This window comes from Panulirus ornatus, chromosome 21 (genome assembly GCF_036320965.1).
Source record: "Panulirus ornatus isolate Po-2019 chromosome 21, ASM3632096v1, whole genome shotgun sequence".
Classification (NCBI taxonomy): Eukaryota; Metazoa; Arthropoda; class Malacostraca; order Decapoda; family Palinuridae; genus Panulirus; species Panulirus ornatus.
This window is the reverse complement of record NC_092244.1, coordinates 11,512,841-11,530,153: the sequence shown is the minus strand read 5'-3', so window position 1 is coordinate 11,530,153 and position 17,313 is coordinate 11,512,841. Positions and strand designations below refer to the sequence as shown.

The 17,313-nt window shown below is 38.2% G+C and overlaps 1 protein-coding gene across 1 annotated transcript in view; it reads left to right on the top strand.

The window, feature by feature from the left end:
* LOC139756364 (tetraspanin-1-like) overlaps positions 1–8,879 on the top strand; it is a 109,952-nt gene extending 101,073 nt beyond the window's left edge. Inside the window, exons 2-5 of the mRNA XM_071675736.1 lie at positions 489–683; positions 845–1,018; positions 2,319–2,528; positions 5,056–8,879. Of these exons, the coding sequence (XP_071531837.1) occupies positions 489–683; positions 845–1,018; positions 2,319–2,528; positions 5,056–5,208 (732 nt within the window). The 3' untranslated portion in view covers positions 5,209–8,879. The remainder of the gene's footprint in view (positions 1–488; positions 684–844; positions 1,019–2,318; positions 2,529–5,055) is intronic.
* Positions 8,880–17,313: the final 8,434 nt, after the last annotated feature.

The window sequence follows — 17,313 nt, the reverse complement described above, 5'->3', positions numbered from 1 at the left end:
GAGCCAGCTCGAGGATCAACAAACCAATCAAGCAGTCTGGGTTGGGGAAGGGGTGTAGAAGACCAGCTTAGATTTTTTTCAAATTTGAGGCCTAAAAATGCAGGAGTGTGAAGTATGCAAGAGGTAGAGCAAATTGGAATGATACAGGGAACATATGCTGTCAATGTGCTGAACCAGAGCAAATGAAGTCATTAGGGGAAACTGCATACAGGTCTGTGGGGCTTCTTAACACCATTGTATCAGTCCAGCATGTTCTAGCATAAATTCTAATGATAAAGATGAGACCTTGAGACCTGTGCATAGCTTATATAGGATGAGGTACTGTTTCTGAAAAGAATCATTTTACTGAAGAATGAGAATTTTTCAAATATTAGCACTGTGAATAGGTTGCTGATGTAATGGTTGGATGAAAACAGGAACTGCCTGCTATGTGCTGGTATGACTTGCATTTTTCTTCATTCTAATGTTATTATGTTCTCTACTTGCAGCTCCTTGGTGGTACTCTGCTCGGCACATCACTATGGCTGTACTTGGATGGTGCTAACATGGCCCCAGTGACACAGGATATTCAGGGCTACAATTATGTTTTGTACTTCTTCATGGCAGTAGGAGCAGTTATGTTCATTATGGGATTCCTTGGGTGCTGTGGTGCCTTCCAGGAGTCCCAGTGTATGTTGGCCACGGTAAGTCATAATGGAGTATTTGGATGATGATGCGTGGTATTATTGTATCAAAAATTTAATATTTCATGACTGTAATGTTTTAGATTGAAGAGGTTTTATTTTCATGCATAGTTACAGTATAATATTACTGCATAGTACATGTAACCTTTCTTTCTCCACAGTTCTTTGCTCTAGTGTTTGTTCTCTTCGTTGGTCAAATTGCCGCTGGCATTTGGCTCAAGACTAATGAGGAACGGTTCACAAAATTGGCTATGGAGTCAGTGGCTGTGTCCATTAAACATGACTATAGCAAGAATGAAGTCAAGACTGAGGCCTTTGACATTATTCAGTCCAAGGTAAGAAACAAATGGTTCTTCACCATTTTCTGGGTGACAATAGGTTGATTTATGCATTATCATATTACTAAGTTGTATCATTACTGGAAGAAAGTATTGAAGAACATAATATCTTCAGTACAAGTAGAATTCAGAGGTAACTCACAAAAGTAACACAGGTGAGTCCACTTTATTATTGTCCTCCACGAAAAAACTTTTGAATTTATCATTAAGGTCCTTGCATATGTTGTATTTTCAGTAACCTATTTTTGTATGTGCTAGTGTAGTCATGCATGTGTGTGTGCATACACATGTATGCATGGGTTTGATAAGAAATATATATGTAGGTAATGGAACATATAGCTGAGGAGGACATCAAAGCTTATGTTGTTTTGTGGATGAAGACAAGACTGACATCAGTTTTCTTTAATGACTTAAGCAGGCACATAAATTTCCTGGGTTTTTGAAAATTGGGTATTCTTCAACTAAAGGGAAGAACAGTTTCATATGAAATGAAAGAATGTCATATGAAAATAAGAGAACAGAGAAAAAAGTGAAATAGGACTTAACATACCCTTGGAGAAATAGCCTCTGTTAATAGCTGAGACAACGATGACTTCTATGCAGCATAGTTTTATGACATGTCTCCACTATGTTACTGACATTTAGCTCATCAGTATCATTCTTTACCATAAAAGTTGTCAAAATAAGTTAATATCATAATCACAAGCATCCTCATTACTATGGAGCAAACACTGCCCAATTTCATATGCAGTTAGTGGTTTACTGTGGTATCCTCTCGTGCATAATTGTAGTGTTAAGAGACCTTGACATCTCACATTACCTCTTTTGAAGATTCAAAATTTGATTCCTGGCACAAATGCATGAATCAGTGATCTACATTATGTGAAGTCTCCTATACTGAGCACCATAGATCTACAAAAGATCTGGTTAAAGAGTTAAAATACTTTTTACATAAAATTTGTTTTCAGTATATGTCAATGAAATACTGGAACTGTAGTGATCTTTCACTCCACACTGCCTTACCCAGAAATTATGTTGGTTTCACAACTTGAGTGAATTATTATATTGTAAAGTTTATGGTACATAGTACTTAATGCTAGGAGAATATACTGTAATGGATCTGGAGTGAGACATATCTTTATCTGTACTATAAAAGCCATTTCATATGTTTATATTTGTTACTGGTATTGTTTGCTTCTTTACCCACTCATTCAAGGAAAGTGGCGTATTGAGAATCTTCCCCAACAATTGTCTTAAATTTTCATAATTTTTTGACTATTTTCATTATGCTTTTCAGCTGAAGTGCTGTGGCTCACAAGGACCGACTGACTGGGCTGAATCTCGCTATAATGGTGCTCATGAAGGTAACAGCTTGGAGATTGGAGTTGCTGGAGGCATCGGTATGTATGCCGTGCCTCCCTCGTGCTGTGTGAATCCGGGTACTGTTTGCGATACTGTTCGCCAATTGTCGATTTCAGGCATCATTCCAGGAACCATCCACACAGACGTAAGGCAATATTTTTTGTTATTTACTTGACTCAAACTTTCTCTAATAACTTTGGCCCTTGGAGATAAAAGTTGACTTGCCACACAGGATTGTGATTAACTTAATGGAACACTTCTGATTTTTACTCCATGTTTATTGGCCTTGGTTCAATTTCTTGAGCAAACAAAACTTCCATCTCTATTAAGCATGGTATTAACTTGGTCAGCTGTAGATTTTCATAACCTTCAACCTCATCATTTCCAAAACAGTTTGGATGCTATGTTTTTATTATGAAATGTCAGATATTCTAAGGCCATATTTTAGTTATAGGACTTAGAATCCAGCCCTAGGAAGCTGAATGTCTGTTGAGTTGCTTATAGTGTTGGAATATGATGCTTAGAGAGCTGTTTGAGGAAAAAAAGAGCTGCATATACTCTAATAGGTATGACATGGAGTTGGCTTTCTGCGGTCCACACTGCCATAGATAAGCAATATTTATGAGGAGGACTATGCATGTAAAGGGTAAAGAAATGTTTCAGCATATGTATATATAATGGGAATGAAGTTTAACCCTTCAATGCCAGGCATTTTCACATGAAGACTCCTTATGCAACATCGGGGGTCTTTTTATGAAGCACTAACATTTCATGGGCCTTGTTTAAATCCCCTACAAATATTTTGAAATTTGCTAAATGTCACCTTGCACTGTTGATGTTTTATTCAAGGAATATCATCCAACTGCTTGAGTGAGCAGAGGAGTAACAGCACAAATTAGTTGGAAACCAGGCAGTGGGACAGACATCCAAAACAATCGTAATGTGTAAGTTAAGGTATTACTTAAAGGTTCAAGAGTTACTGGTACAGTACAAGATGGCCCTTTAGGTTATATATAATGGAAATAATCATAATCAGAGGAAAAGATGCCTTCCCATTAGATTCAATAGTTTATAATCATCTGAAAAGCTCTATAAACCTGGTTAAACATTGTCAAGATAATCTAAGTAGATTTAAGGTGGTGCAGGAAGTAAGCCCACTTGATTTTGATGTTCTAGTAATGGTGAATATAGCACTAAAGGAATTAATGAAAGCATATATGGAAGAAATAGACATGGATGTAAAATTTAGTAGGTGTTCAGGCCACTACATCCCACTTATGTGAGAATTAGCAGCTTGAAGGTTTGATGATTTATTATCTATATCTCTCCCTCTATAGCTGTACTTTGGAACTCCTTTAACCCCTTACAGTTTTTTTACTCCTACAATCTCCTATTTTGAATAAGGCAGATAAATCATCACTTGAAGAGCTAGAGCCTTTTTTGATCATTTTTCATCAGGCCCAACCTTGATGTCGGTATCTTGGCTTTTTTCTTTTTTTCTTTTCTTTTTTTTTTTTGTAAAAGGGAAAAGGGCAGATGCACCATCACTATTAGATCTCATATGTACAACAGTATGGATGTTGGAAATATCAACTCTTGAACACAACTGTGGGAATGTTATTATGCAGTGCTTGTGTTTGAGTTTAGTTGGCAAGGAAATGTGAAGAAATATCAAAGAAATTATTAGAGAGGAATCAGAATGCAAAGGGAAATACAAAGAAGGAAAATTTACAAAACAGATTAGTCTTTAGGAACAAAAACCAGAACATGGATTACCATAGTCAGAGTATAAAACTATTACACGAGTTTATCTGAAATATAGTACAGTCTTGCAGATAAGTGTCAGTAGTGGAAAATGGAGAGTGGGATTTAGAGAAAAAGACATGTTCACTAGATTTCAAAAGATAATAAAGAAATAGGGAGTAAATGGCAGGCAACCACTAACTAGGGAAGAAGTACCTGTTGGATGTCCAGTAATGGCAGTAAAGTGAGCTAGCACTGTAGCAGCCATCACATTCCCCTTTCAGGCCCAAATCACTGTCTTTGCTATCTGCTATGTGTACCCATGGGTTACTGGCATTCCATTAAAAAAAAACAAATATTTTTCATCTCGCATATCTCTTGATGGCATATAAGACACGACTCTATTCATAACATAAGTTTTTGCATTTTCATTTACACAAACTGGCAGCCACCAAATTATATATCTCTGGCAGTGTACTGTAATGGCACCAATGGTCGAGGAGGTCTGTATAGTTCCAAAGGCCCCCATGACTATCATTAAATGAATGGGACCCACTCAACCACTAATGATAATGCTCCTAAACAATGATCTTTCTCTGTCCATTTTTTGCAGTACTTGTGACAACATATCTCATCCCCATTCTTGAACACCCTCTGACTACTTTCTAACCTGATGTCTCTCGTACCCAGCAGTTTACAGTCTAAGTTTACCTCACTTCACTTTGAGTTTACTAGAAACCACTCATCTCTCTCCCTTCCTTCATGCACACATGCCTTGCTCCCAGTAACATTCCTCACTGCATAAACAAATTTACCTATTATGTTTGAAGTACTTTCCATGCCTTAGTTAGATATATAACATCATTATACCCCTTTGAGATTTGAACTTGTCAAAAATTAATGTTACATTTATACTCTTTCCTCCACAGGGCTGTGTCAAGAAGATTCTGCAACTGATAGTGGCCTACAGTCTTGAAATACTGGGTGTTTTGCTAGCCATTCTGCTGATTGAGATTCTGGCAATGGTGTTTTCAATTGTTCTCTGCTGTACTGTCCGTCGCATTGACCATGTTAAGGCCTAGGAGGAAAACAGCTCCCCAATATATGACCTGGGGATGGAGAGTGAGGAAGATGATCCTACCGTCTAAGAAAATATAGCTTTGTTTTCCAACGTTAGCTTGAGAAAGAATTTTGATGCTTGGTTGAAATATAACCTTTTTTTATTATGTCATGCTAGGAGGATGTTTATCTCTTTCTGAATGCAATTTGGATATATATATATGTGCATTTAATTTGAAAGTTGTATGGTCTAAAAACATTTATAAGCATAAGAGTATCTCATGAAACAGCTCTACAAGACTACACAACTGAAAGGAACTGGAGTTCTTCATTTAAAACTTATGTCATCTGGTGTATGAAAATATTTCTTATTTCTCCAGATTTTGATACCAGTGGATAAAACAAGAATAGTCATTTACATTTTCTTGTAATTTCTTCATTGTGTCAGTATTATGAGTACATGTTAATAACAGTTTAATGAGAACATAGAAAATAAAATAGTAGTAGCTGAAGACAAAAACCTATTTTTATATTTACTGGATTAAAGAATTTATTTACAAGGAGGAATTCTTATGAGTAAGAAGCAGATGAACAGGTTTTATGACATGATTACTTTGCTGTCAGTTTATATGTAAAATGGTGGCTTGATTTCATTATTTTTGTGATCTCTTTCAATACTCCTATTTGTTAACATTTAATTGAAGCGCAAAAGGTTTTGACAACTGGTATGCCCTTAGTTTGCTGCACAAACTATTGTAACTAATAGGGTTGCTTTATAGGGCAAAACTTACTGGATTTTGTTCTTTATGTTTTGCTCAATCAAGGGGAATTCCTCTATGCAACTTAAATAACTGATGTACTGTACCTTTGTGGAGTGCTGTTTGAGATCATAATTGTTGCAGTTATTTATTGTTGACTCAAGTTAGATGATTTTAAGTCAGTTGTATTTATTTCATAATGTTCTTTAATAATGCTGAACTAGAAATAAGGAATCACACATCACTGTGGCTAAACATGATCAATCTATCAGGAAAGTAGCAGTACATTGGCTGGTTTGCACAGTTTCCTCCCGCCAGTGTTTTTATCTCAAACTGGCCATGCAAGAACCAAAGCTTTTAAATAATTTTCACTTCTGTTAGTCTTCATCATAAATATACCTCTGAGGACCTCTTTTGTTATGTTTAGAAACCCAGGAGTGAGTGATAGCATTGTGGTGTGTCAGTTATGGTCAGGAGGCCAGACAGTGACACTACTGCAGCCATTTAACTTTTCTGTAAATAACGAATACTAAAAGAGATGATCACATCAAACATGTACCATAAGACACAGTAATCCTCTTGCACACCCTGATAACTATCAGTGATAAGAGAAGGAATTTGACATTATGTACATGAATTGTGCACCAGTCATTAAGGAATGGAAATTTCATACTTCACTGTATATATGTAAGCATGTAGTTTACTTGTATACTGTACATATTGATGTACAGGTGCAGTGTAGTTACATATGTTGTACCTTGACATCTTGATATTTACACAGTGTACTTCTATATGCTGTACATGTGTGCTAGTATTCTTTGTAAATTTTCCAAATGCATACAACAGGGATATTTTGTGCTGTAAATGTGTGTGCACATTGTATTATGAATATTGAATGTGACTGTTTGTCATGAATTAGATAATAAATTACCATTTTTCCCATTATAATTACTGAAAATTTTACACCTGGGTAAGAAAAGTTCTGGTAATTATATATGTAAGTGGATTCAGTGATAAGATAATGTGTAAGTGAAGAATAAGTGTTGGATTAAAAACAGAGCTACTTCTGTATTTATGCCCATTTTGCCTTAACTCCAGTTTGACATCAGTGATAGATACACAAAAATTTGGACGTACAAGAAAATTTTATCAGCATTTTCAAAACTAAATCTTTTAGGGGACACCCTATTCATGTCTTTCGTAGTTCCACAGACGTCATATGTGAGGGCTGGTGATAAATGTCGCTCTGAATGTGTTCCCTACCATATATATGGATATTTGGATGTGTGTTCATGAAATGTTTTGTAATTATTGGTGTTACATTTTGAGTAGATATTAAAAATTTTGGGGTAGTAACTTTTATTTCTGAGATGTGCAGTGCCAAGCAAATTCATTTCACAAAAATAATTTATCAAATGAGTTATTTATGGGTACATTTAACGTCTTAGAAGATGGAAAATTATTTTTATTATTGTGTAACTGATATTTCTGTTAGGATGTAAGTTGGTAGGATAATATATCCTTATTTTGTTGGTATCCCCATATTAGGAAGATATACTTATTATTAGACAGTGCATCTTGGAATCCATCATTAAGGAAGATCATTTTACATAAGTTACTGAAAATTATAGTAACGGCATTTTAACATCAACTAGCGTTTTGACTGAAAGGACTTGGGGAGGAAGGGGTTTCTGCAGTCATACATTTTCTGAGAATAACTTGGGTGTTTAAAGACATGGTAAAACATAGTCTCAAATAGGATATCGGTCATTTTGTACAAAGATTTTATGTACCTAGTTCTTATTTAGACTTACATAGCCATTCAGTGTGTTCATATTACAACTTACTGTTCGGGAGTGATCAAGAAAGCATTAGAAGTCTGGGGTATAGCAGTTGTTAGCTTTCATATTACTGTATGAAGAAAATAGTCATACAGCTTGTAAATCTTTAATTCACGAACTACAAGTTTGTCACAGTGGGAGATGAATATATATTCCAGGGTGCACCTCTCCTTGTAAATAAAACACAGTCTCTGCATCAAACTCCATACACAGCATGTAGAAACCAAGTGAAGGATTCCTGTCTAATTTTTGGAGTTGATATAATAATGTAATGGACTTGTAAGAGAGAATCACAGCCCACATTTATGCATAAGATACCTAAAGCAGGGTGATTGAAATGAAGGAAGGACAAGTTTATTCTGACACTTTTTTTATACCATAGTTGAAATATGAAGAAATGTGCGTTGTGATCTCTCACCAACTCACAAACTGACATTTGTTCTCAGTTTGTCTCCCTTTCTCCATAGGGTTGCTATTGGTTGCACAAATGGATACTATAACTTCATGGTTGACATAACTTGTGGGTTTTGTCAGTATGTTGTTGATTTGTTTACATGCTTGTGAGAAGCAAGTTAACAGTCAGTAAACATCTGTTAATGGACAAACAAGTTCCATCATAAGCTTAGGAGTCATGAGCTCTAATCAGTTTGGTTTCACCAGGGTGTTTTAATTATATTATTACACAGAAAATGTCTCAGGGTGAAACCATATGTAAGGCTCCAGTATTCTAGGCTATGACAATCTGTGAGACCTTGAAGCACAACTTGGTGCTAGATGCTCGTGCTGATTACCTGCCACAGTGCTGACCCCCTCCATAAAGCCCAGTCAACAGCACTAATGCCAGACTTGCCACCAAAGTCTGGATCTTTCACAGACAAAAACCTTCATCATGTGTGCTATGTGCTGGGCTTGCTCTCTAAAGCAGATCTGTCAAAGTACTTTTTAATGTTATTGTTTGCAGCATTGGACTTACTGAAGGGTCAGTGCTGTCTTCATTGCTATTCCCATGTCAAGATTTTTTGTGATGTCTACTCATCAACTTGTGAAAACTTCCAAACTTGTTTGTAATCATGCTAGAATAAATAAGTAACCTCATGTTTATGTCTCATTTGTCAGCTTTTATCATATATAACACTAAAGTAAAAGTACTTCACTTGTTATTTCTTCTCCTTCAGTTAACCCCTGCACTCTTCCATGATTCCAGATATACTTTCTCCTTTTCCTATATAACCTTTAATAGTGTGATAAGATTATAGAAGGATCAGAAACTGGGAAAGATACACAAGTAAAAGAGTGATTTTTTTTTTTTTTTTTTTTTTTTTTATACTTTGTCGCTGTCTCCCGCGTTTGCGAGGTAGCGCAAGGAAACAGACGAAAGAAATGGCCCAACCCCCCCCCCCATACACATGTACATACACACGTCCACACACGCAAATATACATACCTACACAGCTTTCCATGGTTTACCCCAGACGCTTCACATGCCTTGATTCACTCCACTGACAGCACGTCAACCCCTGTATACCACATCGCTCCAATTCACTCTATTCCTTGCCCTCCTTACACCCTCCTGCATGTTCAGGCCCCGATCACACAAAATCTTTTTCACTCCATCTTTCCACCTCCAATTTGGTCTCCCTCTTCTCCTCGTTCCCTCCACCTCCGACACATATATCCTCTTGGTCAATCTTTCCTCACTCATTCTCTCCATGTGCCCAAACCATTTCAAAACACCCTCTTCTGCTCTCTCAACCACGCTCTTTTTATTTCCACACATCTCTCTTACCCTTACGTTACTTACTCGATCAAACCACCTCACACCACACATTGTCCTCAAACATCTCATTTCCAGCACATCCATCCTCCTGCGCACAACTCTATCCATAGCCCACGCCTCGCAACCATACAACATTGTTGGAACCACTATTCCTTCAAACATACCCATTTTTGCTTTCCGAGATAATGTTCTCGACTTCCACACATTTTTCAAGGCTCCCAAAATTTTCGCCCCCTCCCCCACCCTATGATCCACTTCCGCTTCCATGGTTCCATCCGCTGACAGATCCACTCCCAGATATCTAAAACACTTCACTTCCTCCAGTTTTTCTCCATTCAAACTCACCTCCCAATTGACTTGACCCTCAACCCTACTGCACCTAATAACCTTGCTCTTATTCACATTTACTCTTAACTTTCTTCTTCCACACACTTTACCAAACTCAGTCACCAGCTTCTGCAGTTTCTCACATGAATCAGCCACCAGCGCTGTATCATCAGCGAACAACAACTGACTCACTTCCAAGCTCTCTCATCCCCAACAGACTTCATACTTGCCCCTCTTTCCAGGACTCTTGCATTTACCTCCCTAACAACCCCATCCATAAACAAATTAAACAACCATGGAGACATCACACACCCCTGCCGCAAACCTACATTCACTGAGAACCAATGTAGAAGTGATGTAGAAGTGGTAAAAAAACAGTATCTTCCTAGATAGGTCTGATGAATTTCAAAATTCTCTGTACAACTTGTGTTCTCAATAGGGCTGGTGACAGTGTACTCAAGAGCAATTTCTTAACAATTATGGCAGTCCCATTTTATAGTTATTTCCAAAAAGAATATGAAATCAATGTAATATGTGTTTAGGCAACTGACATGAGATGTATCTTGCAATTGAAAGCTAAGCTACCAATGTGAGGCCAGACCAATGGGCATTTCTCAAAATCTTTCATCTATCGTATCATAATGTTTCATACAAAAAGTGATAAGAAGCTTTTTTTCCTGTGTGTACATATCTCTAATAATATGAAAAAGCCCTCTTTTTCATAGTAGGGTTGCTAAAACACCTGAATCCTTGCATTTTCCACACTTCCTTTCAAATGCCTTTGTCACAAATTTTGTCTTTACAATAACTTGCTGATCTATCCTTGCCTTACGATTCTTATTTTTTGTTGTTGTTGTACTGACTGGTCCCATAACGAAAATTCTCTCTAATAAGAAACACATAACAGGTGAGTATGAGAACAATTACTTCATCAAAGAGAAGGAAGCAAGAGACAGAGAGGGACAAAACCCATGCCCAATAATTATTCTGAACCTGACAAAATTATTCCTTGGAAAGAGCAATAAAGGGAGAATTCAGTTAATATGTCAAAGTAGGCCTGAATGCCCACAACCTTGCTCATTAATGCCTGTCGTGCCATTTCTTCCTATGAAAAGTCAAATTTTCAGAAGTGAGAGTGGTGCCAAACGTTATCCATGGGAGGTTCAAAAATAAAAGTGGGGATAGGGGAGAAAGAATACTTCCCACGCATTCCTCACGTGTCGTAGAAGGCAACTAAAGGGGATGGGAGCGGGGGCTAGAAACCCTCCCCTATTTGTATTTCAACTTTCTAAACGGGGAAACAGAAGAGGAGTCACACAGGGAGTGCTCATTCTCCTCGAAGGCTCAGATTGGGGTGTCTAAATGTGTGTGGATGTAACCAAAATGAGAAAAAAGGAGAGATAGGTAGTATGTTTGAGGAAAGGAACCTGGAAGTTCTGGCTCTGAGTGAAACGAAGCTCAAGGGTAAAGGGGAAGAGTGGTTTGGGAATGTCTTGGGAGTAAAGTCAGGGGTTAGAGAGAGGACAAGAGCAAGGGAAGGAGTAGCACTACTCCTGAAACAGGAGTGGTGGGAGTATGTGATAGAGTGTAAGAAAGTAAACTCTAGATTGATATGGGTAAAACTGAAAGTGGATGGAGAGAGATGGGCGATCATTGGTGCATATGCATCTGGGCATGAGAAGTAAGATCGTGAGAGGCAAGTGTTTTGGGAGCAGCTGAGTGAGTGTGTTAGTAGTTTTACTGCACGAGACCGGGTTATAGTGATGGGTGATTTGAATGCAAAGGTGAGTAATGTGGCAGTTGAGGGAATAATTGGTATACATGGGGTATTCAGTGTTGTAAATGGAAATGGTGAAGAGCTTGTAGATTTATGTGCTGAAAAAGGACTGGTGATTGGGAATACCTGACTTAAAAAGAGAGATATACATAAGTATACGTATGTAAGTAGGAGAGATGGCCAGAGAGCATTATTGGATTATGTGTTAATTGATAGGCGCACTAAAGAGAGACTTTTGGATGTTAATGTGCTGAGAGGTGCAACTTGAGGGATGTCTGATCATCATCTTGTGGACGCAAAGGTGAAGATTTGTAGAGGTTTTTAGAAAAGAAGGAAAATGTTGGGGTGAAGACAGTGGTGAGAGTAAGTGAGCTTGGGAAGGAGACTTGTGTGAGGAAGTACCAGGAGAGACTGAGTACAGAATGGAAAAAGGTGAGAACAAAGGACGTAAGGGGAGTAGGGGAGGAATGGGATGTACTTAGGGAAGCAGTGATGGCTTGCGCAAAAGATGCTTGTCGCATGAGGAGCATGGGAGGTGGGCAGATTAGAAAGGGTAGTGAGTGGTGGGATAAAGATATAAGATCATTAGTAAAAGAGAACAGAGAGGGTTTTGGATGATTTTTGCAGGGAAATAATGCAAATGACTGAGAGATGTATAAAAGAAAGAGGCAGGAGGTCAAGAGAAAGGTGCAAGAGGTGAAAAAGAGGGCAAATGAGAGTTGGGGTGAGAGAGTATCATTACATTTTAGGGAGAATAAAAAAAAATGTTTTGGAAGATGGTAAATAAAGTGTGTAAAACAAGGGAACAAATGGGAATATCAGTGAAGGGGGCTAATGGGGAGGTGATAACAAGTAGTGGTGATGTGAGGAGATGGAGTGAGTATTTTGAAGGTTTGTTGAATGTGTTTGATGATAGAGTGGCAGATATAGGGTGTTTTGGTCAAGGTGGTGTGCAAAGTGAGAGGGTGAGGGAGAATGTTTTGGTAAACAGAGAAGAGGTAGTAAAAGCTTTGTGGAAGATGAAAGGCGGCAAGGCAGCGGGTTTGGATGGTACTGCAGTGGAATTTATTAAAAAAGGGGGTGACTGTACTGTTGACTGGTTGGTAAGGTTATTTAATATATGTATGACTCATGGTGAGGTGCCTGAGAATTGGCAGAATGCTTCCATAGTGCCATTGTACAAAGGCAAAGGGGATAAAAGTGAGTCCTCAAATTACAGAGGTATAAGTTTGTTGAGTATTCCTGGGATATTATATGGGAGGGTATTGATTGACAGGGTGAAAGCATGTACAGAGCATCAGATAGGGGAAGAGCAGTGTGGTTTCAGAAGTAGTAGAGGATGTGTGGATCAGGTGTTTGCTTTGAAGAATGTATGTGAGAAATACTTAGAAAAGCAAATGGATTTCTATGTAGCATTTATGGATCTGGAGAAGGCATATGATAAGAGTTGATAGAGATTTGTGAAAGGTATTAAGAATGAATGGTGTGGGAGGCAAGTTGTTAGAAGCAGTGAAAAGTTTTTATCGAGGATGTAAGGCATGTGTACATGTAGGAAGAGAGGAAAGGGATTGGTTCTCAGTGAATGTTGGTTTGTGGCAGGGGAGCGTGATGTCTCCATGGTAGTTTAATTTGTTTATGGATGAGGTTGTTAGGGAGGTGACTGCAAGAGTTTTGGAAAGAGGGGCAAGTAAGCAGTCTGTTGTGGATGAGAGAGCTTGGGAAGCGAGTCAGTTGTTCGCTGATGATACAGAGCTGGTGGCTGATTCGGGTGAGAAACTGCAGAAGCTGGTGACTGAGTTTGGTAAGCTGGGGGCTGATTCGGGTGAGAAACTGCAGAAGCTGGTGACTGGGTTTGGTAAAATGTGTGAAAGAAAAAAGCTGAGAGTAAATGTGAATAAGAGCAAGGTTATTAGGTACAGTAGGGCTGAAGGACAAGTCAATTGGGAGGTAAGTTTGAATGGAGAAAAACTGGAGGAAGTGAAGTGTTTTAGATATCTGGGAGTGGATTTGGCAGTGGATGGAACCATGGAAGTGGAAGTGAATCATAGGGTGGGGAGGGGGCGAAAGTTCTGTGAGCGCTGAAAAATGTGTGGAAGTCGAGAACATTATCTTGGAAAGCAAAAATGGGTATGTTTGAAGGAATAGTTGTTCCAACAATGTTAAATGGCTGCAAGGCATGGGCTATAGATAAAGTTGTGCGGAGGAGGGTGGATGTGCTGGAAATGAGATGTTTGAGGACAATATGTGGTGTGAGGTGGTCTGATTGAGTTAGTAATGAAAGGGTAGGAGAGATGTGTGGTAATAAAAAGAGTGTGGTTGATAGAGCAGAAGAGGGTCTTTTGAAATAGTTTGGTTACATGGAGAGAATGAGTGAGGAAAGATTGACCAAGAGGATATATGTGTCAGAGGTGGAGGGAATGAGGAGAAGTGGGAGAACAAATTGGAGGTGGAAAGATGGAGTGAAAAAGATTCTGAGTGATCAGGGCTTGAACATGCAGGAGGGCGAAAGGCGTGCAAGAAATAGAGTGAATTGCAATGATGTGGTATACCGGGGTCGGAGTGCTGTCAATGGATTGAACCAGGGCATGTGAAGTGTCTGGGGTAAACCATGGAAAGTTTGGTGGGGCCTGGATGTGGAAAGGGAGCTGTGGTTTCGGTGCATTATACATGACAGCTAGAGACTGAGTGTGAATGAATGTGGCCTTTGTTGTCTTTTCCTAGCTCTACCTCGCGCACATGTGGAGGGAGGGGGTTGTTATTTCATGTGTAGCGGGGTGGCGACGGGAATGAATAAGGGCAGACAGTATGAATTATGTACATGTGTATATCTGTATATGTCTGTGTGTGTATATATATATGTATATGTTGAATTGTATAGTTATGTATGTGTGTGTGTGTGGACGTGTATGTACATGTGTATGTGGGTGGGTTGGGCCATTCTTTTGTCTGTTTCCTTGCGCTACCTCGCTAACGCGGGAGACAGCGACAAAGTATAATATAATAAAAAAGTAAGTACTATGGAACGACACTAGTTACTCCAACATATACCTCTGGTATGTTTCCTGTTACCTTCCACTCAATGTTTGATTCATCAAATGAGTCCAATGCTCGTGCATGCCTAAAAATCTGTCATTTTTAACTAGCCACGGGTGTGGGATTGTTTCAAACACCTTTGAACAGTACACAAACATAGTCAATCCTTGAGCCATTTATTTTTATCAAGCAGATAGTCGATGACAAAAGTCTAGATTTGTCATGCATAACACCAATGCTCTGAACACTTGCTGCCTTTTGCACATGTAAGTAATCATCTACTTATTGTTCAAAAGTCTTTTCCAAAGTATTACACACTGTGGTTCATCAGAACATTTTCCCTCCTTTTGTGAAAGCAAGCACAAAACTTGCCTTCAGTAGCTTCCTTAGCATATCATTAATTCCTTTCCCATTCCTATCATCACTTTCCAAGTCCTCGGGTATGTATGAAGAGCCCCATCTGTGAAGAGCCTTCATCTGGTAAATGTGTTTTATATGGATCAAGATCCTACAATATCTTATTTATACTTTGTAGCAATATTGATGCTTTCCAGTTTTTTCCCAAGCCCACATAATCATTTTGAGAGGTAAAATTTCCTCCATTGCAGATCCTCTTAAGAAACTGGCATTCAGTTACTCAAAGACTTTAAGAAATTGGTATTTAATTCCTCAGCTTTCTCTTCAGCTTTCATAACCCTTACTTCTGAGTCCTGGGGTTCAATAATTTGCTCGTGCTCTTGATAAATATGTGGAACAATCTGAATTATAATTTGCATTTTCCACAGTTTTTTTTTCATAAAGCTTCTGATAAATGTAACCATGATGACTTGGCTCATAAAATGGGAGTAAATGGTAAAGTATGAAGATAGGTCCACATCGTCCAACTATAGATAAATCATTTCATTAACTAGGCAATATTTGGTGTTTCCAGTGTAAAATGCTGTTCCTAAAGAACTTTACTTTTATCTCTGTTGCTTCTTATTCTCATATCTGACATAGTTAATGTCATCTACCTATTGTTACTTACGGACTGTGTTAAAAACATAAGTTTGGTGTGCTTGATACCTTATCGATGTGACCTATACAAGTTCCCCCAACAAAGCTAACTTATGTTTAGTGTGAGCTACAATTACAGTAAAAACTAACCAAACTAACCAAAGATGAAGATCCTTTCTGTATGAAACTCCCATGCAGAAGTTCCCTGAAAGAATGTTCATTCATAAAGTTCAAGTGGAAACTCCACTGTGAAGAGTTGAGCAAAGAGACTTATGAGTTTTAGTCAAGAATGCCTTAGTGACAGGTGAACCCCGCCCAAATGAAGCTGTGATGATAGCAAGCATATAGGACAGCTTAGTAACGACTTTCTAGTGGCTCCAACCCTGATGTCAAGACTGCATATACCAAAACCCACTCCCATGATTGCACTGAATTCTAGATCATCCCTGTAAAGTGCTTAACTGGTATAATACCTTAGGACCTCATCTTAGTACAATCTATTATCAGTAAATGAAATATAATTATGTAGAGTATTACACAATGATTTTTGAAGAGATTCAGTATAGCAATAGATAAAGTACCTAATGTGAAGGTTTTCTAAATATGACCATGAAAGAAATAAAAGGCTTTTCTCTAGAGAGAAGATTGTGTGTAGGTTGTTTAAAAGGGTGCATAACAGAAAGGACTGTTATAAGAAGATATGATAATTCCAACATTACTTCACAATGATGCATACATATAAAAAGCAAACAAAAAGGACACAAAAGCCACAAGATAGGAATCAAAGTAAATCTGTAGTTTCAAGTTAAGTTCGGACTGGAAATTTTGAGATAAATATTCAATAGGTAACACTCATTCCTTGATCATACCAATACAGCTTCATTACAAAGGTAATGCTGAACATGGTATTGGATTATGTCTTCTTCAATAAACAGCATGTTTCATCAAGGACACCACTTATGGAGTCCGTAGTCCCAGTGTCCACCTGGAGAGAGCAATTATGAGGGGAGAAAAGAAAACCACAGGTGATAAAGTAAACAGTCTAGTTGTTTGATCTGATTCCTAGACCGGAAACCATACGAGAATGGCCTCATCTGAATGAAGTCACAAGCAACTTTATGCCCTATATCAATGATGTGGAAGTTGGTCTCCTCACTGGGTTCAGTTGTATGCAAGTGATCAGCCTTAGGGAAATAATCCCGGGAAAAGATGAAGACCCTCAAGCTGCGAGGGTTGTGCTTGATTAGGGTGTTGTCAGCATGTGAATCCAAATTCCAAAATGGAAGTGCTTGATCTACTATCCTGAAAGTGTGATATGTTTCAAGAAGTAACATCCAACCATATATCCAGCACAAGTGTACAAAAGACTAAGACTGAAATGGAAAACTGGTAATCTTACCTTGTCTTACGAAACAACATTTTTAGGAAGAAAATAAAAGGGTTTCATCAGTTATCAAAGGGAAATCATGAGATGCCCTTCCGACGGAGAGAAAATGAGATGAAACAGTTAAGCTGCCAAACAAAAAAAAAAAACTCAAAGCCAATCAAAGAAGCATGGCAATATGTACCATCAACCATGGTATGCCAGATTTATGAAAAACATCAATAATAAGGGAAAC